Consider the following 24,406-nt stretch of genomic DNA (forward strand, 5'->3'; position numbering starts at 1 on the left):
AGCTCCTGTCCCTGCACATGACAACCCCACGATGAACATACAGAGGTTGTTACTCATGCAGTGCATCATTGAACTGTTGAAATCGCTAAAGCGGAGTCTCCCAGAGCCTGACATTCATGCATTAAATCCAGGAAGGTGACCTCCTCAGGCGAGCGGGTTCGCCACCAAAATGTCAGCAACGTGACTGAAACAAAGAGCAAAACAGCCCCAAAACCTGTGCCGTCCCAGGAGGAAGACTCTGTCCCAGTGCTGAGGGTGATGCTTTCCAAGGGTCACGTCAGCAAACCTGGGCTTTTCCCTTCAATTATCCTCCTCAGGCTTTTACAACAAGGTGCACAGTTTCCCCTCATCAGCTAGCATTTATTTTTTGGATTGGGGGTTATTATTCTTCCTTCTGAGACTCACCCCTGCATGTCATTTTTCTTGTGACGAACATTAGTCCTTTTGTATTTATTCCTGGAGCGTGGCAGAATCCCGGACCTGACCCTCCTTGGCTTCTCTGCCTTGTGCAATGGTGCAGATCAGAACTTCCTGGTGTAAGGTCAGTAGAAGAAAAAAGGGCTTGTTATGAATGGCCAAGGCTGATAAGACCTTTTATTAAAAAAAAAATGACCAAAACACATTAAATTGCTTCCCAGCAAGAGGGTGTTGAGAAAGAGGCCGGACAAGCTGGTTGTCACCAACAACGGTAACAAACCCTCTTTGAAGGCATTAGGAAGGTGCTTACAAGTGCCAGCACCTGTGTTGAGGGCTTTCCTTTAAAGCTGAGCCCAGGAAGCTGCTGTGCTGAGTGCTTTTAAGGTGCTGCAGAGGGTTTAGAGGCTGCCTGGGCTGGTAAGGTTTTTTTTTTTAGGGTTTTTCTTTTGTATATATGTAGTAATGAGGTAAGTTAGCTTCTTTTTAGCCCTCAGGTTTATGTCTGTTTCCATAGTTCTGTAATTACAACCTTCTGTGTTGTTTTAAGCTATTTTAATGTTGTAAATGGTCTATCTTTCTCCTGCCTTTATTTTGCAAAATGCTTCTTAAAAGGTGATTGATTGGTTTAGATACTTATGTTGTATTGACAAGGGATGTGAGGGAGTAATGTGGTGCGTTGGATTGTTGTTTGGTTTGGGGGGGTCTTTCTTGTTTATTTTGTTTTTTTATTATTATTTTAGTAACTTATTAAAAAAACTCCCATCCTCTTCTAAGTGGGCAGAGGAAGCTAAGCCAGGACTATGTGAAATGTCTTTTGCTGCTCAAGTTAGGTCCCCTTTGGAGACATCGGGGTGGGGGGGTCTCTAAAGGCCCAGATGCAGACAAACCAAAGAAAATGCCTTCTTCTCGTAACACACTCCTGAAAACAAGGTGGGCCTCCTGCAGCTCGTGGTCCACACGAGATGTCAGTGTGCTGATGCACTGAACTACCTCCTCCGAGCCCCTAGCTAACGAGACCCCCTAACTAACAATGTTGAGTTACAGAAGGTGTTGGAGATTAAACCTCTGTGCTGGAACAGTGGGGTGGCTTAGTGTGAAAGGACCCCAGTTTTAGGGTCTGGTACGACATCCCCTTTCTGTTCAGGGGGGTCTGAGGTTGACTGCTGGGCAGCCCAAGCATTGAAAGGGATGTTTGTCTCTGATGTGGTGTTGTCCAGAGGACAGCGTGTACCTGACCTTGCAGCTTTGCTTGGGAGGCTGTACTTGTGTCCTTGGTGTTGAGCTGCTGGTCTGTTGGTGTGTTCTCAGGAGTGTCTGACTCCCACAGCACCTCGTTTACTGCTGCTTGTGGCAAAATCCCACTTGTGCTGTGACTTCCCCGGCTGGGCTGGCTGCACGGATGGGAGTGGAGCAGGTCCTGCTCATGCTGTTGGCTGCCTGCACGGTGATGCCTGCGAAGGACCCGTTGCTGAACATCTGCATGGATGCCAAACACCACAAAACCACGCCTGGCCCAGAGGGGCTCCTGTACAAACAGGTACGACTCTGCTGATGTGTCGGGTGGGATTGTCTGGGTCCCCTGTGCCTACCAACCCGGAGGATATGGGCTGGCTTGTGCTTTAGGCTGAGGAAGAAAGCTTGTGCTGGTTTTCTGGTCTGTTTGCTGTTTTATTCTAATAAATGGCTAGTGCAGATGTCTTGGTGTGAGGATTTCACCCCAGTGTCACCCCTCTACCAGGAAGCCTCCCTTTCCCAAAGCTTAGGTACTGCAGATAAGAACAAGGAAAAGGACAACAAGGAAAGGTGTTCTTACCTGCTCCCTATCTCAGTGTTGGAGGCTCTTTTTGCTAATGGAATAGCTCTGTCCCCAGGTCCCTGGTGGATGTGGAGCTGAGAGCAAGCCAGGGTGCAAGGGAAAGGAGTTTATTTCTGTTCCTCAGGCTGGTGCTAATGTTTTCCTCCTGCTCTTCCTCCAACTCCACCTCGCTGCAGCCCTGAACTCTTCAGTCCAAAGTGCCCAAGGGTTTTGCTGGAGGAGAGAAAACCCTCTTTCTGCTGAATGTTTCTTGCTGTGGGCTGTGCAGGGAGCGGGGACCTGCAGGATCAGTATCCTCTGACTCCCCCGAGCTGCTGCCTGCCCTCCCCAACCAGCCCATCTCCTGCTCTGTCCTAGTGTGCTCCCTGGAAGGACAACGCCTGCTGCACGGCCAACACCAGCTCAGAAGCCCACAAGGACCAATCCAGCCTGTACAACTTCAACTGGAACCATTGCGGGGTGATGCCGCCCAAGTGCAAGCGTCACTTCATCCAGGACACGTGCTTGTATGAGTGTTCACCCAACCTGGGGCCCTGGATTGAAAAGGTAGGATCAGACCTGTTGCAGTTAAGACAACAGGGCTTGTTCTGGCCACATAATGTATCTGCTGGTCCCCCATATAGTCTATACCCCTGGTATATATGGGAGAGTGCTTTCTAGGAATGCTGCAAACTTTCCTACTGGGTGGAAGGATTCAAAGGACTTTGAACCCTCTGCTAAGGTAGAATTATAGAATGTCCTGAGCTGGAAGGACCCACAGATCAACTGCTGTCCCTGCAGAGGACACCCCACATGTCACCCCGTGTGTCTGAGGACGGTGTCCAGTCTCTTCTTGAATGCTGTCAGGTTGGGGCCGTGACACCTCCCTGGGGAGCCTGTTCAGTGTCCAGCACCTCTGGGGGAAGGACCTTTTCCTCATGTCCCACTGACCCCCCTGGCACATCTGCTGCCGTTCCCTGGGCTCTGTCACTGGTTGCCAGGTTGTCAGACAGGCTGATGGAAGAATGACTTGTTGTGAAAGCATTTCTCTGCTGGGGCCAAAACTCTTCTGAGATCAGCTCTGGAGCCCAGTGGAAGGGACTGGGGGGAATCTGGGATGTGGCAGATCCTGACCCTTCACTTTCAGGGGTCACCAGCATTGTATGTGGTCCTGTTCCTTTGCAGGTTGACAGTAGCTGGCGTCGGGAGAGGATTCTTCACGTGCCACTCTGCAAAGAGGACTGCGAGGAGTGGTGGGAGGATTGCAAGGACGCTGTCACCTGCAAAGACAACTGGCATAAGGGCTGGAACTGGGTAACAGGTTGGTGTCCTCCGTGGAGCAAGCCCTGGCAGGGTCACTGCTGCCTGCCTGGTGTCTGGAGCCAGGAGCCCTAATTGCTCTTGCCTGTGGGGTTGCGGACTAGAAGGTGGTCAAGCCACCATCCAACAGCTAAGATGCAGTGATGAGCTGTGGGCAGTGACCTGCTCCTCCTGGGTGGAAGCACATCAGTGAGGTGTGCTAGCTCATGTTGTTTTCTTTTCTGGTGTTGTCCATCTTCAGGAACAAACCGCTGTCCTTGGGGCTCCGAGTGCAGACCCTTCAGCGAAGTCTTCCCCCACCCAAAAGACCTGTGTGAGAAGATCTGGTCCGACTCCTTCAAATACACCACAGAGCGCCGGGGCAGCGGGCGCTGCATCCAGATGTGGTTCGACCCTGCCCATGGAAACCCCAACGTGGTTGTGGCAAAGTACTATGCTTGGCAAAAGAGATCTGCCGCAGCTCGGCGGCAGAACGTGACTGCGGAGACGGGCCGAGCCGCGCGTGCTCTGCCGTGGTCTGTCCTGGTCCTGCTGCCTCTGGCCCTTGTGGTGCTCCCTGGGGGCTGGGGGTCTCTGTGACTGCATGTGACAACTTGTGTTGTTGGACCTTGATACCTGCCTCTACTTTTGGCTGCTGACAAAGGTGGTTGTTTCCTTGCCACCCCAGGAAGGGTTCTCCTGGGTGTCTTTGCTCTGATGTAGGAGCTCCTCACTCTGTTCCTGCTTCATGGCTCTGTGCTGGGTTTGCAGTGCTTGTTTGAGGTCCTCGGCTGAGCTCTGGTGTCTGGCCTTTCTGCCTCCCTGATGGGTGGGGTTGATAATAAAACATTCATTTGGATCAGCTTTGCTGTATGGAAGTGCTGATGAGGGGGGAGAAGTGCTCTGGGGGTGGAACAAGGCTGCTGGTCTGGACTGGGAGGAGAGTGTGGGGACCTGTAAATGTAGCGGTAGGAAAGATGTGGCCTCCTGGGTGCTGGTGGCTCCTGAGCTGCTGTGCTCAGCCCACCCTGCCGCAGGAGGTGCGGAGCTGCCTGTGTGTCTGCACTGGGACTCCTGGGGCCACAACTGGCCATGGGAAGCACCTGTGGGGTCTCCTCCTTGCTCACAGCCTATCTTCCATGCTGCTTCTCCCCTGAGCCAGGCCTTGCTAAGCTGGGTGCAGTAACAGTTAGACCTTCTGTGTGTGGATTGCTGGAGCTAAAAGCAAGTTTCTGCTGAAGCCTGGTGCAAGCAGCTCCTGCTTTTCCAGCCCAGCTGGTGACTCTGAGGAGCACCTTATCAGAACTGTTCTTGACCTGCAGCTCTCCAGAGATGGTGTGTGGAAAACTCCCTCTCCTTGGCTACAGCTGAGCTGTTCAGGTTGGTGGGTGCAGCTTTCCTCTGGTTCTGGCTGCAGACATGTGGTCCTTCAAAAATTCCCCTTCCCTGGGGTACAGATTCACAGCCCCCACATGCAGATGGCAGCAGTAGCTGTGCAAAGGCCTGCTGCTCTGTGCCCTTTTTTAATTATTATTATTATTCCTCTGCAGCAGAAACAAGCCTCTAGTTAAACTTCATCAGCTTTTGAACAGAATGGCAAAGGGGAAAGCAATGGGGAAACGCATGGGGCTGCTTAGGTTACGCAAAGTCCACAGCGGTCCGGTCTGCAGAGCTTTATTGTACTTCAAATACTCTTAAGAGGTCTTCAGATCAAAGCAGATATTCCCAGAAGTTTTTCTGGTGTGGGTTGTTTGGTTTTGTTGTTGTTTATAATGCTCCTAATGATAAAGTCTCTATTGTAGCTGGTTACTTATTCTTTGCCTTCATATGAAACACAGAAGTGCTTTTCTTTCCCTCCCTAACTAAAACATTTTGTCTGCAAAAGCTGAAGCTACCCTAGGGCTGACCCTGGGTGGAGCAGGCTGAGGAGCTGCCCAGGGGTCTCTGCTGGAGCAGCTGTGGGTGTCAGGACCGCTGGTCTTTGCAGGAGAGCTGGAGCTTTGCTTCGGAGAAGAGCTCCTGTGATCCGTGCTGCAGACCACCAGCTAATTGACTGCACCTTTGCAGCCCTGTTCTGGGGCCTGTGCACACCAAACGGCTCCATGTTCTCCTTACATGAGTCATCATGGAACTGGAGGTAGCCATTACCCTTCTCCCCCTGACCAATGCACTTCACTGTGGCTGACAGCATCTTTCAGGTGAAATGGTGAAAGGAGTAGTTTGGCTGTTTCTTTATATTCTCAGCCACCAGCTTTCCCCTGGCTCCGTCTCAGGCTGTGCACCTGATGGGTGTCCTTCAGGGGAGATGCACACCTCACTCACTGAATAACCTCTGTTTTCTTTCTGAATTAGAGGGAGATCTAGGTGATGTTTCCTTCACCATCATGTAAGAATTTGCATCTGTCCTGAATACCATGGGCATGCAGATCTGGCACTCCAAAACCCTCTGAAAACATCCTGGGCACTGTTACAGTGAGTCCCGACCCACACAGTGGTCAGGAAGGGGGTCAGCTATGATGTGGGTCTCCTTCACCACACTGCAGAGAGGACTTGCATCTCCCTCCTGCTCCATGGTCCTCCAGGGACTCCCTGGAAGAGCCTGTAGGTCCCTCTCCAGCAGCACCTTCTTGCATCCTCCTTCCTCAACAGAGCGGTGGACAGGATCATAAACAGACCTCCCCTGGGAAGGGTGGTCTGGGAACCTGTGATCCAACACCCCGCTCAAACCACAGTCCATTGAAGTGAGGTATTTTACACACTTTTAACAACATCTCCAATTTCTCCTGCACTGACACCTGTGTCAATAAATTTAGGCTCTTCATAAGTCATTGCCTTTAAAACAGATATTTTAAAGTATATTCTCATGCTCTCTCCTCTGTCTGGGCCATCCAGGGTTGAGCTACACAGGTCACAAGCTCATGGGGAGGTGGCAGGACCACATCAGCCACACGGCTGCTGACCCACAGCAGCCATAGGGTGGTGGCAGCGTGTCCCTCTGCTCAGAACAAAGTCACTAATGAAGGCAACGCAAGCTCCTGGCCAGGGCCAGATCATCACCTGCAGCACTGGTCCGGCTCTGGGTCCTCAGCACAGGACACACATGGAGCTGCTGGAGAGGGGCCAGAGGAGCCCCAGGAATGACCCGAGGCTGGAACAGCTCTGCTGGGGACAGGTGAGAGAGTTGGAGTGTTCAGCTGGAGAACAGAAGCTCCAGGGAGACCTTAGTGCCGCCTTTAAGGACTTGAAAGAAAGATGTAGACAGACTTTGGAGCAGGGTCTGTTGTGACAGGACAAGGGGTGATGGTTTTAAACTAAAGGAGGGAGATTCAGGCCCAACATGAGGAAGGAATTGTTGCCTCTGAGGGTGCTGAGAAGAAACTTGTTCCTGGTGAGGGTGGCAGAGCCTGGCCCAGGCTGCCCAGGGGGTTGTGGAGTCTCCTTCTCTGCAGACATTCCAACCCGCCTGGACACCTTCCTGTGTAACCTCAGCTGGGTGTTCCTACTCCATGGGGGGATTGCACTGGATGAGCTTTCCAGGTCCCTCCAACCCCTGACATTCTGGCATTCTGTGGTGAGAGCCTGGCCCAGGTTGGCCAGAGAGGTGGTGGATGAACCATCCCTGGAGACATCCCAGGCCAGGCTGGACGGGGCTCTGAGCACCCTGAGCTGGTGAAGATGTCCCTGCTCATGGCAGGGGGAACTGGGGGGCTGGGAAGGTCCTTCAACCCAAACCATTCTGTGGTTTTATGATTGGAGTTGTGCCTCTGCCATCTTGAAAGCACTTGCCGGAGACCCGCATGTCCCACGTAGCCCCATGAGCTGCTGCCTGGTCTGTGTCCCCTCTCTGTGGACCCAGCAATGTGCAGATTGTTGGAAGCAGGGTCTCAAGAGGGGCCAGGGAGGCTGTTGCAGGCTTGGTTGTTGTTTATGACCCGGATGTCCCCTTCCATGGGCTGACACAGGAACGCTGGGTGGCCCAGGATTGTTCATACATTGGTTACATATTGCCATGTGCTGTCAGACCAGCAAGGGACACTGGAGGTGACTCCCTCATCTTTATCTGAAACCTGTTCACCCAGCAGATCTTTGGGAAGGTCTGGGATGCAAAGTAAGAATCATCAGTGCCCATCACTGAATTAAGACCTTTGTAAAATGGTGATGTGGCACGGGTACCTTTTTTTACATCTCCCATATTTAGTATGCCCAGAACTATTTTTATGAGCAGCATCCTCTTTCAGAAAACTACATTACAATGCTGCAGCTCATGTGGTTCAGAAAAGAACCCAAAAATGATCTGCTTTAAAAATGTCTCCCATGTATGACCTTATTTTAGGATAAGGGAACACCCACCTGCTGGACTGTCCAGGATCTGAAGTTTGTGGTGTCGGGTCCATGTCCCTATTTGACATCTGTGTTCTTTCAGCTTTGGCTTCACAGCTGTCATATTTACGTGTGTTTGCTCAGATTTTCTGCTTTGACTTCTTTGATATTTCTCTTTCACTGCAGGCCATCTCCAGCATGTCATGTGTCTCAATAAGTATGGATCCACACTCGTCACATTTATCCTTTTGGGCATCCCAGGGCTGGAAACTGTCAGCATCTAGCTTTCTTCCATCCACCTTCATTTGTGTTGTGTCACTTCGGGGGAATATCATAATCCTGAATGTTACGAGGACTGATCCAAACCTCCATGAGCCCATGTACCAATTCCTCTCCATGCTAGTCATCACAGGCTTGGGTTTGTCTCTCTCTGCAATGCCAGCTGTGATGAGTGTATTCTGGTTTGATACCAGGCAGGTTAGTCTCAATACATAGAATAATAGAATCACAGACTAGTTTGGGATGAAGGGACCTTAAAGCTCCCCCAGTGCCCCCCCTGCCATGATCATGGACATCTTCATCAGCTCAGGGTGCTCAGAGCCCCGTCCAGCCTGGCCTGGGATGTCTCCAGGGATGGTTCATCCACCACCTCTCTGGCCAACCTGGGCCAGGCTCTCACCACCCTCAGGGCAACAATTCCTTATATCCAGCCTGAATCTCGCTCCTTTAGTTTAAACCATCACCCCTTGTCCTATTGTAACAAGGGGGCAATTTGTTTTACTCCATCTTTTTTAACTCATTAATAGTGAGCTCGGATGAAAACATGGGGGGAAATAACAACAAAAAAAAAGGCCCATTCGAGGCAGTGGGACCATTTCTCAAGAGGGCAGACAGGCAGCAAGCAGGTGGTGGGATGAGATGCATGGGGAGGTCAGGATAAGAGGGGCTGCTGCTGCACACTGTCTCCTTTGGAAATGTCAATGTATTCAGGGAAATGTCAGTGCAGCAGAGACATCAAAGAAAGGCTTCATGAGGGTGAGGAGAAGATGAAAGGGCAGTGAATACATCCACGGCAGCCTGAGCAGAGTGGGTGGGTGTCCCTGGAGGGGCCGTGGTGCCATTGCCCCCTGAGCATCCATGGGTGTCCCCCAAGCATCCTCCCACACCGGCGCTGTGCAGAGCGCGGCAGGTGACATCCCTGTCACCTCTGACTGCAGGTGAGCTGCTGCTTCTCCATCCGCATGGGAGAGCTCATGTACAGAATCACAGAATCGTTTTGGTTGGAAAAGCCCCCCAAGATCATGGAGTCCAACAGTTAACTCAGCCCTGTCCCTGTCCCATGTCCTGAGAACCTCATGTCCGTCTGTCCAGCCCTCCAGGGATGGTGACTCCAGCACTGCCCTGGGCAGCCTGTTCCAATGCCCCACAGCCCTTTGGGCAAGAAATTGTTCCCACATCCAACCTCAACCTCCCCTGGCGCAACTTGAGGCCGTTTCCTCTGCTCCTGGCTCTTGTTCCTGGGGAGCAGAGCCCGACTCCCCCTGGCTCCAAGCTCCTTTCAGGCAGTTCAGAGATCAGAAGGTCTCTCCTCAGCTCCTGTTCTCCAGCTGAACCCCCAGGTCCCTCAGCCGCTCCATCACATTGTGCTCCAGCCCCTCACCAGCTCCGTTCCCTTCTCTCCACTCGGTCCAGCACCTCAAGGCCTTTCTTGGTCTGAGGGGCCCAAAACTGACCCCAGGAATTGCGGTTTGGCCTCAGTGTGCCCAGCACAAGGGGACAAACAAAGAGCCCCAGGCTGGGACAGATCAGGGAAACCTGACTGTGTAGGTGGTTTCCTGGGGTGTTGAAGGAGAAGTCAGTGAATCCAGCCATGTTGGAGGCGGTGGTCTGGTTTGTGCAGCTTTCTGAAAGGACAGGATGACCTCTGACCAACAAATTTTAGGGGTTGAGTACTTTCAGCATTTTCTCCCAGATCCACTTGGTTTTCACCCAAGAAATGGTGGGGATTAGTGCAGGTGGAAGCTGCACGCACAGGTTGTCCAGGAAAACGTGAACAGGCTGAGGAACATTGTGCCCAAACCGATGGGTCGAACAGGAGGAGGTGGCTCCTGTGACCCGGGTCACTGGGCGAGCGATGTTTTGGGGACGCTGTTGGAGCTGAGGATGAGGCCGGCAGCACGGAGGGGATGATGCACAGAACCGCAGGCAGGTTGAGTCCCACCAGGTCCCTGGGAGCGGAGCCGCGGTGGCGGCCGGGACTGCAGAGCAGGAGCGGATGGAGAGATAGAGGTGGGCAGCTGCAGGTGGAATCTGGTATCAAGATGAAGAGAAACTGTTTGGTCTCAGTCCTGTCCCAAAATACCTCCCTCTCCCTTGTGAAATTCATCTTTTTGCTAGGGCTTTGTGATTCTGTCCATACAACAGCTCTATAGTGCAGAATATTAAACTTCCCGTGGTGTCCGTAGTGATTATTTCAAGGAAAGCAGCAGTGCCGCTGAGCAGAGCTATAACTTTTAAAACACTTTTATTCCGCAGGGGGGTTTATTTGCTTTATTTGTTTGTTTGTTTTGCAGCTGAACGCGCTAGACTTCAGCAAAGTGGACTCGGTGAAACTGAGACAGCGACATCTCATGAGGAAAATGTTTAGGAGGATAATTTTCAGGAAGAGGTGCAGTTCATTAAAGATGCAATAAAAATAGAACCTTTCTTTCATAAACCACCCATAGAATGAATAAGCAAGGAGCCCACTAGCAGTCATCACGCATAAATCACCCCCTTTGCGGTGAACCCTGGCGTGAGAAAAAGAATGAGCGTCTGAGCTTGGTCAAACCAGGAATGATTTACAGAAAGAAACAGCAAGAGCATGTAAAGCAAAAACAAAGGGGGGAAGGCAAAAAAGCAATCTGTGTTTAGTTAGACACATAGATCAATGTAAGAATTGCTTTGTTATTCAAATTCTAGGGAAGCACATTGAATGATGAATTATATGAACGTGCATGACATTCATTATTCTTTTCAATTAGAAATTATTTTTCCCTGAAATGGTCCAACATCAGCAGCAAAGTAAGAAATCAAGGGAAAAAAAGTTAAAAAATTAAGAAAACAGATGGCTTTAAATTACAAGGGTGGTGAATATGCGGGTGACATTCCCCAGGGAGTATTTAGGGACGGGCAGGAGCAGTCCAGAGGTTGTTGGCAGATACCTTTGAGAACGAACAGGAGATAAAAGAGACAGAAAACCAGCCTGAAAGAAGGTAAACCCAGGGCCTGGCTTCAGAAATGTGGAAGAGGGTAAAGAAGTCATTGGGAGTTACAAACCAGCCGGATTAACATTTATTTCCCGAAAAATCCTGATGCGGACAAACCAAATATTTATGGAGCACACATGGTATATCAAAGAAATAAGTAGCGGTGACCGTGAATTTCTGAGGAACAAATTGTGACAAAGCAATCTAATTTTTCTCTTAGATGGAGTAACATGTCTTGCTGACAGGGAAGAAACAGAAAATTAAATTGACTGCGATTATGCTTTTGACACATTTCGCATAATGTATTCAGAAACAATAAGGGGAAAATGATCTAAATGAAACTACCACAATGTGAAGGCAAAACTCACTCGAAAAAAGGCTTTTTCGAATAAAAGTTATCAATTATTCATTGTCGAAGATGAAGCAAACAGGGATTTGAAGGAAGCTATCTTTTTCCTTCAGTTATTCACTTTTTCATTAATGAGCTCTTAAGGAAATAGCGGTTTCTTTGTGTCTGAACGTAGTGGTTGTCATGTCATTTTGGGTACATAGATCTGATCTTGCTTAAAAGATCTGGCCTTTAATCAGTGTGTTCCATATGAATGCACCAGGCTGACACCTTCTTTATTATTCTGTCTGACTATTTAAGATTTCTGGTGTAACTCCAGCATCCTTCTGGTGACGGGGTAGGGAGACTGCTTATTAATTCTTCAGTGAGAACAAGGCAAAAGGACTGAAAGTACAAGGGCAGCACCTCTACAATGAAGCATTGGAAAGTACCGGAGATGACAAGGCAAATGTTAGTCAACGATTTGCTAAAATAAGCAATAAAATAAAACGCAAAGTGAAGACTGCATCAGAAAGGATGAACAGGGGCGTTGTACCCAGGGCATGTGGAGTAACCTTCCTGTTCTCAGCACCGAACCCGCAGGTGGGGGCACCTTCTGTAAGGGGACACAAAGACCCATTAGCAAAAGGAGTGCAACAAAATACTTTAACATCCACAGAATGTGAAGCACGAGGACTCCTTTCACACATGAGATGTTTTTGAGATGTATGGAAGCGCTATCAGGAAGGTCAGAACAGATTTACTAAATATCCTTCTGGACTGGTTTGGGCGAACTGTTGTCTTCTAGGGTAGCAGATGGACTACAAGATCTCTTGAGGTTCCTTCCATTCTTACTTTTCATGTTTCCATTGGAAATCTCAAATAAATGTATATTTTCTACCACTGTCCTATACATCTCATTTGTTGTGTGTATATTTTGCTATTCCTTATCTACATACAGGATAACATCTTCTGCCTAGTGGTATGTTGATCTCCACCAAGCAGTGATATGGGAGCTTGAGCTCCTTGGTGTTATTTCAGTCATAATAAACACCTGGGTCTTGGTGGAGACCACCCATCACTCTTGGCCTTCCTGAATTTTCACCAGCAAATTGCACATGCAGATTGTATTTCTCAGCTGTTGAACATAAAGGTGCATTTGATTGTTTTTCTTGGACATCCTGAATTTAACCCAGATTTTGCACCTTGTGAGTCTCTTGTCCAGGCTCAGGGCTGAGGACCTTGCTGATGTTATTACAGTAATAATGTGCGTTATTACTGGATGGACCTTTCCCGTCAGAAACCCCCCTGCAGACCCTCTCGGTACGAAGCCATGAGGACCTCTAAAAGCACAAATGATGAAGCAGAGAGGGGTAGTAGCTAAGTGCAACCAGAGGCTGTTACTTACATCTGTCCATTTAATAGAAAGAAGGCCCTTCTGCAAGCTTCATCTTCCAACTATATCCTTTGGGCTAATAAAAGAAATTATCTCTCTCTGAAACAAATGGCAGGGTCAGCCAGCTAACATCTGATAAAACCGCATTTTCCAGAAAAAAAACATATCATTAGTGGTTGTTGTTTGCTGGAGGTAAAAATGGCCCAGCATTAAAACGATTATCTTTTGAAAGAATTGTACATGACCATTTTCTAATACTGAATCCATTGCTCCCAATAGCAAAACTGTGTCCTTCTGATGAATGAAGATGAAATAATTACTGATGTGGAAGTTATCCTTTTCTAATGGGTGAGTCACCTTGATCTGATGACTGTCAGTGTCAGGGCCACTGCAGAGGTCAGTAATAAATGTTGTTGGGGTCCCACATGGGTTTGTTTCCCAGAATTTGGGGTAATTATGAGATAAGTTGGATAATAAAATCCCACATCATGCTGACCGCTTGGACACAGGTCATCCTTCAGCTGGATATGTCATTGCACTTGGAAGGAAAGGCAAAAACAGCAGTTAAGTTTGGAATTTGAAAGTGATCAAAAGAAGGTTTTCTATAGTGCCTCAGCAAACTCACTCCCGTATGTTAGACATGAGGTTACTGTCCAATATCTCTTCTGGTTTCTCATCAGGTTGGTTTGCTTCATCACTGCCTGTTTCTTGGCTGATATGACACAGAGCAGGGAAAGTTCCAACCAGCACCAGCAGCCCCAGTCTGGCTGTTGGACCAAATCACACCGAGCACTCAGGTTATCGAATACGGCCCAAATCTTAGTGTCCCATACGCAAATCAAGGGGGCAACACGTTCTGTGACTACCCAGCTCAGTTTGGGTCACAGGAAAAAATCTCCAGGGTATTAATTCCATCCCAGCAAAAGTAAAGGTCTCCATTTCTAAAATGGGAATATGGTGAGCAAGAAAAGCCTGGCAATGATGTGGCTGTGCCGCGGTTTTGAGTTGTTTGGTTTGGTGTTTTTTTTCCTTTGTGCCAGGTGCCATCCACGATTTTCCTGCAGGTTTCCTTGGTCCTGGACACTCCATTGTGCTCCGCTCCACAACTTCTGCTGCTTAGAGCGGCTCTTCTGGGTTACACTGAGGAACTACTTACCCAGTCACAGCTTGGGCAGATTGCAAAAATCACCGATTTGAGCTAACAGGCTGAAAACAGGAACAATCATTCGTGGGAAGCAGATCCACCGACGGCTATTAACCGTGCTTGGGAATAAAGGGCCAGCTTGTGAGGCTTCTGCATTGTAGTGTGGCATGAGCTGTGCCCTTGTTTTCCTGTCAATAAATTATGCTAGAAATAACAATCAGAGCACAAAATGGGAAAAAAAAAAAAAAAAGGTTTTGGGAAAATCTTACTTGTTCAGGGCAAAATGGCACAAGCCTCAAAAAGTTGTCCATCCAGTTGTAGATGGTCACCTTGTCCAGTGAAGAGTGAGACACTGCCAGGAGCTGACCTGGTCTGTGCTGTGCAGCTTAGGATGGGAATAAAAATCCCCCAGCAAAGCCTATGTCTCCCCATAACTATAGAGGAGGTGGTTTAGCCCCATGCCAGGAGAATGACATGACTGATGCTGTGTTTTTAATAGAGACATCCTAAAGGATGCATGTAAGATGCTAATATCCTTCCTGTCTTGGTGAGATGGTAACACTTTAAGGTGAAAAGGTTCCTGAGCATAATTGGTATCCAAAAGAGCAACTCTGGACTGAGACATCCAGGTTCTAAACTACCCCATTGCTGTAGCAGGCACAGACCTACCTGGCATCTCAGCTGCTCCATGTGCTTCTAGTGCCCAAAGGGCTCAGTAGAGGCTCCATCCTGACCACCGACAGCCCCAAAGCCACCCTGCCTACCTCTGCTCCTGCAGCTGCAAGACGCTGCATGAGCACTCGGGTCCAGCCGAGACTGTCTGTGCAGACTGGAAAACACCTCGACTCAGACGAAGTCCCCAGTGTCTGGAGAGCTGAGCTGCTGTCTGGACACTAATGTCTATACAGATCTCCCCTACATGTCCTCCAGCTGGAGCTTAGGCACCCTGGGCACTTCTTGGGCACCAGAGGTGGGTTTTTGTGATCTGCAGGTGAATCTCCCCCTGTACTCAGTGCTGGGGAGGCCAAACCTCAAGTCCTGGGGTCAGTTCTGGGCCCCTCACGCCAGGAAAAGCCTTGAGGTGCTGGAGTGAGTGGAGAGAAGGGAACGGAGCTGGTGAGGGGCTGGAGCACAATGTGATGGAGCGGCTGAGGGACCTGGGGGTTCAGCTGGAGAACAGGAGCTGAGGGGAGACCTTCTGATCTCTGAACTGCCTGAAAGGAGCTTGGAGCCAGGGGGGTTGGGCTCTGCTCCCCAGGAACAAGCGCCAGGAGAAGAGGAAATGGCCTCAAGTTGCCCAGGGGAGGTTGAGGTTGGATGTGGGGAACAATTTCTTGCCCAAAGGGCTGTGGGGCATTGAACAGGCTGCCCAGGGCAGTGCTGGAGTCACCATCCCTGGAGGGCTGGACAGACGGACATGAGGTTCTCAGGACATGGGGCAGGGACAGGGATGGGTTATGGTTGGACTCCCTGAGCTTGGGGGGCTTTTCCAACCAAAATGATTCTGTAATTCTATGATAATCTAAACCCAGTGACAGGGTTCCCAAGGATGCTCAGCACCTCCCCAGTATCCAGCTGGTCCTCAGCCTCCTGCTGCACACCTGATGCCCAGGGCAGCCTGGGAACATGAAGGGAAGGTCTGCAAGGTCTGCATGGCTGCTCACAGGACACGGCATTAGCAGACACAAGCCCCCTGTTCCATGCTGTGGTGCGGAGGTTGTGGTTCTCCTGCCCTTCTACTCTGCCCTGGGGAGACCACACCTGGAATATTGTGTCCAGTTGTGGCCCCTCAGTTCCAGCAGGACAGGGAACTGCTGCAGAGAGTCCAGCGCAGCCACCAAGATGCTGCAGGGAGTGGAGCATCTCCCGTGTGAGGAAAGGCTGAGGGAGCTGGGGCTCTGGAGCTGGACAAGAGGAGACTGAGGGGTGACTCATTCATGGGGATCAGTATGAAAAGGGGGAGTGTCAGGAGGATGGAGCCAGGCTCTTCTTCATGACAACCAGTGACAGGACAAGGGGGAATGGGTGCAAACTGGAACACAGGAGGTTCCACTTAAATATGAGAAGAAACTTGTTGGGGGTGAGGGTGTCAGAGCCTGGCCCAGGCTGCCCAGGGGGGTTGTGGAGTCTCCTTCTGTGCAGACATTCCAACCCGCCTGGACACCTTCCTGTGTAACCTCATCTGGGTGTTCCTGCTCCATGGGGGGATTGCACTGGATGAGCTTTCCAGGGCCCTTCAACCCCTGACATTCTGGGATTCTGGGATTATGTGACATGGTGATGCAGGACACAGATGGAGCTCTGCAGGTGTATTCACAGCACCGGCATAGCTGTCACCAAAGCTTAGCACAGGCATGGCCGAACACCCTTCCAGCCAGCACGTGGCATTTGGTGACAGCACGGAGTTTGCTGCAGGCAGAGAGTGTCCCCCGAGAAGCTGGGAGCGCTCAGGCGGTCAGCTCAGGTGAACCAGGCTTGTCGAGGCTCGGCTTACCGTCGTGCCCAAGTTGTCCCATTTCCTCTGTCTGTGCTGTGCAGAAGTTGCTCTCAGGCAGAAAGATGCATGAACCAACGATGAAAGGGCTCAGGGGAGTGAGAATCTGATTTTTCCATCTAGTTTCAGTCATAAGGCTCACTCATTCCTCCGCACGAGGGACAAGTTGTTTTTTCAGGCAGTGCATCACGCTAAACCCAAACGCTTCTCCTATTCACATCTCTGCGACTCCCAAACCACAGCGGCCGCATTAATTCCACTCTGTGTTTATACCCGTGCTGTGGAGATCAACACAACAGCTCACCACCCTCTCTGCAGAGCTCAAAAACACCCACTGGGGAGACGTTTTGCTGGGTGAGTTTGTTTTCCCCCCATTTCCAGTATAATCAAAGAGCCCCAGGGTGGAGGTCAAAAAGCAGGTTTCTTCAAAAATCCACATAAGCAGGTGCACGTTCTGCAGCTGTGATATTTAACCACTGAAGAAGTTGGTGGAAGCATTAGGAACACACTGGAGTCTCCAGCTTTTGAGTTTTCTAGAATTTTGACTTAATAACATTTTGGAAGCCGCTGCCTTCAATACAGTGTCTGTTAATGGTCAGAGAGAGGATGTGGGGTAATGACCAGACGAGAAAGGTTTCTGGCAAATACCAGATGTGGGTTTTGCTTGATTCCCTACATGACTGTAAGCCAAGATCCACTGAAAACCAACATTTAAAGTGTCTTTGGATGAGGGCCCAGAGCTTACGTGTGGCTTTTAGCAATGAAGCGAATGCTCAAGGAAATATTTCAGGAATAGTACATTAAGAGTATATTAACAGAATGTTAAGGAGTAGCATTTTCAGTACTCTCAGTGATTTTTCCCACATCTGAGTGGTTTTCATCCCAGAAATGGTGAAATCTAGTGCAGGTGGAAGCTGCATGTACATATTGTCTGGGAAAATGATAATAAGTTGAGGAACATTGTGCCCAAAGCAGGACGGGAGACCAGCAGCATGGAGGGAGTGATGCGCATAGAGTCACAGAATCATAGATGGTTTGTGTTGGAGGGACCTTCCCAGCTCTCCCAGTTCCCCTGCCATGATCAGGGACATCTTCACCAGCTCAGGGTGCTCAGAGCCCCGTCCAGCCTGGCCTGGGATGTCTCCAGGGATGGTTCATCCACCACCTCTCTGACCAACCTGGGACAGGCTCTCACCACCCTCAGGGCAACGATTCCTTATATCCAGCCTCAATCTCCCTCCTTTATTTTAAAACCCTCACCCCTTGTCCTGTCACAACAGGCCCTGCTCAAAAGTCTGTCCCCATCTTTCTCATTGGCCCCTTTTCAGTCCGGAAAGGCCACACTAAGGTCTCCCTGGAGCTTCTGTTCTCCAGCTGAACACCCCAACTCTCTCACCTGTCCCCAGCAGAGCTGTTCCAGCCTCGGGTCATTCCTGGGGCTGCTCTGGCCCCTCTCCAGCAGCTCCAGGTCTGCCCTGTGCTTTGTGTCTTTCCCTGTTACTTATTCTTCTCTTTGAGCTGCAAAGGTCTTGATCTGACAACCGCAATGAAGCAGATGCCCTCACCTTCCACATACGCTCACGGGACTAGAAAGGTATTGGGAAGAGGCAACAAAACCAACCAAAGTCCTTAAATAATTTCCATGCAAGGAAGAATTGGGCGAGCCAGGACCCTCCAGTCCAGACAAGGGATGACTGAGGGGTGGGGACGGGCTTTGTTAAATCCTGAGTGCCTTGGAGAGGACATTCAGATGTCACTGCTCTCTGTCTCTCTTAGTACAAGAACTAAGGCATGGTAAATAAAATTGCAGGTGGCAAATTTCAAGCCAATTACAGGAGGTGTTTTTCACTCGGCAGGATTAAGCTTCGGAACATTTTGTCAGAGTGAACTGCAAACACCAAAAGTCTGCAGGGGCTCTACCAGGCAGCGAGACAAATCCACAGGAAAAAGAAATCCATTAAGGAGTATTGAACACAAAACACTGCTCCTGGCTCAGGAAGTGCCGGAGCCTCGGATCGATGGAGGTCAGCAGAGAAACCATCCCCCTGTGCTTGCCATGTGCTTATTCCTTCCCCGAGCACTGCCCAGGTCACATCCTGGGCCAGCTGGACCTCTGAGCTCTGCCCAGCGATCCAGAGCCTCCTCAGGGCTGTTCACCTGCCCCAGGAGCAGCAGGACGTTCTGCAGCCACACCACCTCCACCCAAAAACGAAGACACAAGCTGCCTGGGGGGGACCCAGCCCCTCGGAGCATCACTGAGCGGGTGGCAAGGAGGTAGAACATCAGGTTAGGGGTGGCCATGGAGTTTGAAAGGTGGGAGCCTTCACTGTCATCCCACCCTGCACAACCACAGTGGAACAACCTCTTTGCTGCTCCATCCTCCCACCTTGCAGGGAGGAGTTTTGCACCAGGACCTGCTCATCTGTGGTGACCCCGATGCCAGAAAGGCTCTCAGGCCCTGTGGAACTTAATTTAAAATTATATATTTTTAGAACTAACACTATAAAGAGAAGTCAGCACAGATAATCATACATCCTTTCAGATGTTGGGAACCCCAAGCTGTGCAGGGTGGAATGAGTCTGGGTCAGCATGCAGCTTACCCTGCAGACCTCATTCAATAAAGTGTTATCCCATTTTGCTCATTTCGGCTATTATATGAAAATCTGTTTCCATATCCAGAGCTTCAGCAGAGAGACCTGAACACAGGAGGAAGAAAGGGCAAGCAACGTAGTGAGGACTGTGGGGTTGCAGAAGACAACATTGCATTTCCTATCCATCCCATTACAAATCTGACCCTTTATCCCCTTGTGAACCTTTGTAATAAGAGCCAAAAAGAGCAGGATCCATGTAGAAGCGCATGACAACTTGTAAGAGGACCAACCCAGGATCTGGACAACATTTCATGGGCACATTTTGCAGACACTTCACCCGGAATATCTCCCCCAGCAGAGCTGGGACCAAGTGCTGGGTCACTGCACATACAAACACAGGGTGACTGCTGTCCTTGGGGGCCAACCACATAAAACCAGTGTGGGCATGGTCTTCTTTGAAATGAGCAACGGGCAAGTGCTGCAGAGAGGGTAAGACACAAAATGTGGGGGGACAGTCCAAGGATACCTGCATCGCTGCTACCCACACCACAGCACATCTCTGCTCGGCAGCAAAGAGACACGTAACTCGTTTGTGTGCAGAAACACCAGCTGTGCAGCTCACTTTCAGGGGGCCAGAGCGGTTAAATACACCAGCCTCATCTGGCCACGGCACAGGAATGGGCTTTAAATGCTATTAAAATCCAAGAGCACGTGGGGCTGGTCATATCTCTGCCCACCCTGGCTCCAGCTCTGACCTCCAGCGCGTTGTGAGGCTGCTGTTGGCATCACGTACAGGCTGCAGGAACCCCTGCACTGCAGGAACCCCTCCACTGCAGGAATCTTCCCCTGCAGGAACCCCTCCACTGCAGGAATCTTCCCCTGCAGGAACCCCTCTCCTGCAGGAATCTTCCCCTGCAGGAACCCCTCCAGTGCAGGAACCCCTCCACTGCAGGAACCCCTCCCCTGCAGGAACTCCTCTCCTGCAGGAATCTTCCCCTGCAGGAACCCCTCCACTGCAGGAACCCCTCCATTCATGCAAGAGCAAAGCCAGGGCTCAGGAGACTCATTAAGACCTGACGCTACCTCGTGTTGCATAATCACAACAAAGAGAAGGAGGTTTCCCTGCAGAGGGGGGACTTGGTCCCCAACACTTGTAAACCAATGGGAAATTTGACTCTTATTCCCCCAAGTCCCTTTATTCAAGGTCCCGCGGGGTGTTCAGAGATATCATAAGTGGCTGTTTGTGACTGGGTGAGTCTGGCTCAGGGTTTCTCCCCGCAATGAAAACCGAGCCTGGGTGGCAGCAGATCTGGGTAAGTTACTGAAATGCAAAGGGCAGGAACATTGCCGAGAGGTTTCACACCTCGGATGGCACTTGCAGAGCCTCATCGTGATGCTTAGAGGTTTCGTTATGTGGTACTCCAGGGCAAAGTAAGGAAATTGTATTTAATCCATTCTCCCTGTTCTAATTAATATGCTATTTTTTTTTCCTAGTTACGGGAGAGTTAGAAAATATTAGATCTAGAAAGGATCACTGGGATGATTTGTTCTGACATCCTGCATCACACTTCCAGGAGGATTTCATAACCAGTTTACTCATCAAGCCCCCTTCAGGCAAAGCACACATCTCAGAAGGGTTTCTGTTGTTAGCTCTGTGGTTCCAAAGGATGAAGAATTTGTCATCTGTCCTGTTTTATTGTCAGGTTTGCAAACTAGCAGCGTCTCGTTTCATCCATTTTCCATGTAACTTCAGTTTCAAGTCACTGGGTCACATTGTGCTTGTGGGTTACACTGAAGAGTCATCACTGTCAAACACACACTGACTGGGGGACAATTTTTAGATCAATTCAGCTTTTCTTTTGCTGGTCACATAGTCTAACTAAATAAATCCTTCAGTAGACTTGTTTCCCCAAATAGTAAAATCCTCTCTTCTTTGATGTGGATTGGATGATCATTGTAGGTCCCTTCCACCTGAAATAGTCTATTCTGTCCTACATAGCTCTTCAAGGTTTGATCTTACATACTGTTCATTGCCAGCACTGAAGTTTCTGGACCTCCATTTCCCTGGAAAGGTCTCTGGTTTGTGGCAGCGACTCTGTTGTCGTGCAGGAATTTAAGGGGTTCCGCTCAGGAGAAGTGAAGCATCAAGCGTTGTGTCTCCTGGCACACACGAGCACCAGCTGCCTGGTCCAGGCTGTTCCGCAGGTTGTACATGGGGACTCTGTATTACCACAAGATTTATTCCTCTGACAGCTATTTCTCTCTGCTGATACCTCCGGTGAAATTTGCATTACATTTATATTTCAATTTCTTTCAAGACATTATTCATTTCTTATTTACTGGATGAACAATTACAGGTTTTGTCATATTTGCTATGAAAAAAAAAAATTAAAGCATCCTCAGTACTGTAATCCAGTCAAAATCTGGATCAGGGGGGTTAGGAAAGCCTAACTCATTGCTGGGTGGACACATGTGAGTTAATCATGATTTATTACTTTAAACTAGTAGTATTAAAAAAAAAAAAAAAGCTTTTGGGAACTTCTAACATATTGAGGTAGCTGATATATTTTAAAACTCCCTGATGCTTTTGTCTGTTTGTTTCTCTCATTCATTAATATTTTATCCTGCAGTCATCAATGAAAAGGGAAAAATAATCAGCAGCACATTCATTAGCCACTGCTATGCACCCGGGTAATTTATGAAATTTATATCTTCTGCATATATAAGTATGCGTGTGTCTGTTTTCTGGTTTGTGGGCAGTACACTTATTTTCTATTATTATTATTATTATTATTTCATTGTAGATGTTTCCTGATCCACCACGTGGTTGTCCAACAGCTCCAGCTCCTCCAGCCACACGTTCATCCTGACGGGCATCCCGGGGCTGGATGCTGCCCACGTCTGGCTCTCTGTCCCTTTCACCTGCATTTACACTGCGTCCCTCATGGGGAACTGCATGATCCTCTTGGTCATCAGGAGCGATCCAAGCCTCCACGAGCCCATGTACCAACTCCTCTCCATGTTGGCCATGACTGATCTGGGCTTGTCTCTGTCTACAGCACCAACTGTGATGAGTGTTTTCTGGGCCAACTGCCGGGAAATCAGTTTTGACACCTGTTTTGCTCAGGTTTATTTTGTTCATTTTTTCTCCTTCATGGAGTCCTCGGTGCTCCTGGCCATGGCCTTTGATCGCTATGTGGCCATCTGCTACCCGCTGAGATACACCTCCATCCTCACCAGTGCCAGGACAGCCAAGATCGGGCTGGCCGCTCTCTGCCGGTGCCTCTTCGGGGTGCTGCCATCACTCTTCTTGCTGAGAAGGTTGCCCTTCTGCCGTTCCCATGTGCTGTCCCATGCCTACTGCCTGCACCAGGACCTGATCAAGCTGGTATGTGCAGACATCACGTTCAACAGCATGTACGGGTTAGCCGTGGCCATCCTCATAGTGGTGCTAGACCCACTGCTCATTCTTTTGTCATATATTAGGATTTGTAAGACAATCGCGAGGTTTCCATCCTGGAGGGAGCGTCTCAAGGCTTTGAACAACTGCCTGTCCCATGTCCTGGCAGTCCTGATTCTGTACATCCCCATGGTTGGCTTGTCCATGGTTCACCGTTTCGGCAAAAGTGCTTCCCCTCTCGTTCATGTCTTCCTGGCCAACATCTACCTGCTGGTTCCCCCCGTGCTGAACCCCATCATCTACAGCATAAAAAACAAGCAGATCCTCAGGGGTGTCCTCAAGGTCCTCATGCCAAGGAAGAGCTTCTTCCCTTGGCACCGCAGCACATAAAGTTCCTTCGCTGACTGCTCACCATAAACCAGCGGGATGAACTCTTTATGCTGTGTACACCATTGTTACTAATCAAATGTATGCTTCTGGGTGAAGGTAGAAGCAATTAATATTCAAATTAATTTAAATCATTGTTCATGCTCCTTTATTCTGCATTTACCACAGCACTTTCTCTACTCTGTGAAGTGTGTTCTATTTCCAGTTGCCACTGAAGGAGTTTATGCTCCAGAAAAAAACATAAATATGCAAGATTTTTTTTTTTTCTCAAGGCCGCTGAGGCTGTAACAAATCTTGCTCAACTATTTCTAATGAGTACTGTAATGAAGAATTAAACCATAGTCTAGGAAATCATTCCACATGTGATTAAACCTATGTGATTAGCCTCATTGTTTGCATTCACCAAGGAAGAAGCCATTCAGTCACCAGTTATGAAGCCATCAGGAACCAAACAAAGCACAAGTCTTCGTATCCCACCTAAATGTGGGAGATTGCAAAAGTATTGAGTGAGTATTTGCCCACTTGTTTTTCATGGATGCTCAAGTCTACATTGGGGAGTGCAGTCTTACCAGACAAGCAGTGTGTGGGTGACCCCATCAGTAATACCACATAAGGTCAGGATGACTTAGGTAACGTTATCAGAAATATCAAATTTGGAGTGATGTAGCAGAACTGGGGGCAATGGAGAAAAAAGTCATAAGAGGCAGCGTGTTTACCTGGGACTGTAGTGGGGAAAGGAAAGGTCAAAGGCAGTGGAAAGGATGGTCAGGAAGTGGTAAAAGAGACAATAAGGTGTGCAAGTGATGCATTTGGGGTTGTCAAGGGTAACAGCTGGGCCACCATGCTCTTGACCTCTACATCTGGAGCAGGACCAAAGCACAAACCCATGCCAGGAGAGCCAAAGCTGCTCCTGTTCTCCAGAGGACAGGATGGGCAGTCTGCCTTCCCTGGTTGGTGGAGAACACCTGGGTGAATGGATCAGGTGTCCTGGTATCAGCTTGCCAGCATCTACCCAACAGTTCTGAACAAAGTGTCTGCTAAATGGCTTGCTTTGATGGTACGCTGTAAGTGCTCTCAAATCCTGAAGCTATGATGGCCATGGGGTCTGGAGCGCAAGTGTGATGGGAGCGGCTGAGGGACCTGGGGGGTTCAGCTGGAGAACAGGAGCTGAGGGGAGACCTTCTGATCTCTGAACTGCCTGAAAGGAGCTTGGAGCCAGGGGGGTCGGGCTCTGCTCCCCAGGAACAAGCACCAGGAGCAGAGGAAACGGCCTCAAGTTGCGCCAGGGGAGGTTGAGGTTGGATGTGGGAACAATTTCTTCCCCAAAGGGCTGTGGGGCATTGGAACAGGCTGCCCAGGGCAGTGCTGGAGTCACCAGCCCTGGAGGGTTGGACAGACGGACAGGAGGTTCTCAGGACATGGGACAGGGACAGGGTGGGTTATGGTTGGACTTGGTGATTTTGGGGGGCTTTCCAATCAAAATTTGTGTGATCCTGTGATTCTATGCAGAAGTGCTCTCACACTCCCTATGGAAAGCGCACACCAACTGCTGCTCCTGCTCCATGTGTCTGATATGCATCTTAGCAG

The 24,406-nt window shown here is 49.5% G+C and overlaps 2 protein-coding genes across 7 annotated transcripts; both read left to right on the forward strand.

Annotated features, from left to right (window-relative positions):
- Nucleotides 1–635: 635 nt before the first annotated feature.
- Nucleotides 636–4,375, forward strand: LOC309438125 (folate receptor gamma-like). 6 transcript variants are annotated; one of them, XM_082049064.1, is made up of 5 exons: nt 636–688; nt 1,726–1,954; nt 2,591–2,779; nt 3,398–3,533; nt 3,774–4,375. In XM_082049064.1, exons 2-5 carry the CDS (start codon nt 1,817–1,819, stop codon nt 4,109–4,111), a joined length of 801 nt encoding a protein of 266 aa, XP_081905190.1. In that variant the 5' UTR covers nt 636–688; nt 1,726–1,816; the 3' UTR covers nt 4,112–4,375. The 6 variants fall into 6 exon arrangements, with proteins under 6 accessions (XP_081905190.1, XP_081905194.1, XP_081905189.1 ...); XM_082049068.1 differs by having other exon boundaries at nt 672–688; nt 1,745–1,954; XM_082049063.1 differs by lacking the exon at nt 636–688 and adding an exon at nt 699–834.
- A 2,473-nt stretch (nt 4,376–6,848) lies between these two features.
- On the forward strand, nt 6,849–22,822 carry OR51Q1 (olfactory receptor family 51 subfamily Q member 1; the record flags this gene model as incomplete). The annotated part of the gene is made up of 4 exons (XM_082070365.1): nt 6,849–6,899; nt 8,018–8,308; nt 10,405–10,499; nt 21,871–22,822. 4 exons carry the CDS (start codon nt 6,849–6,851, stop codon nt 22,820–22,822), a joined length of 1,389 nt encoding a protein of 462 aa, XP_081926491.1.
- Nucleotides 22,823–24,406: the final 1,584 nt, after the last annotated feature.

This window comes from Streptopelia decaocto, assembly GCF_964273445.1.
Source record: "Streptopelia decaocto genome assembly, chromosome: 1".
In the NCBI taxonomy this organism is placed as follows: domain Eukaryota; kingdom Metazoa; phylum Chordata; class Aves; order Columbiformes; family Columbidae; genus Streptopelia; species Streptopelia decaocto.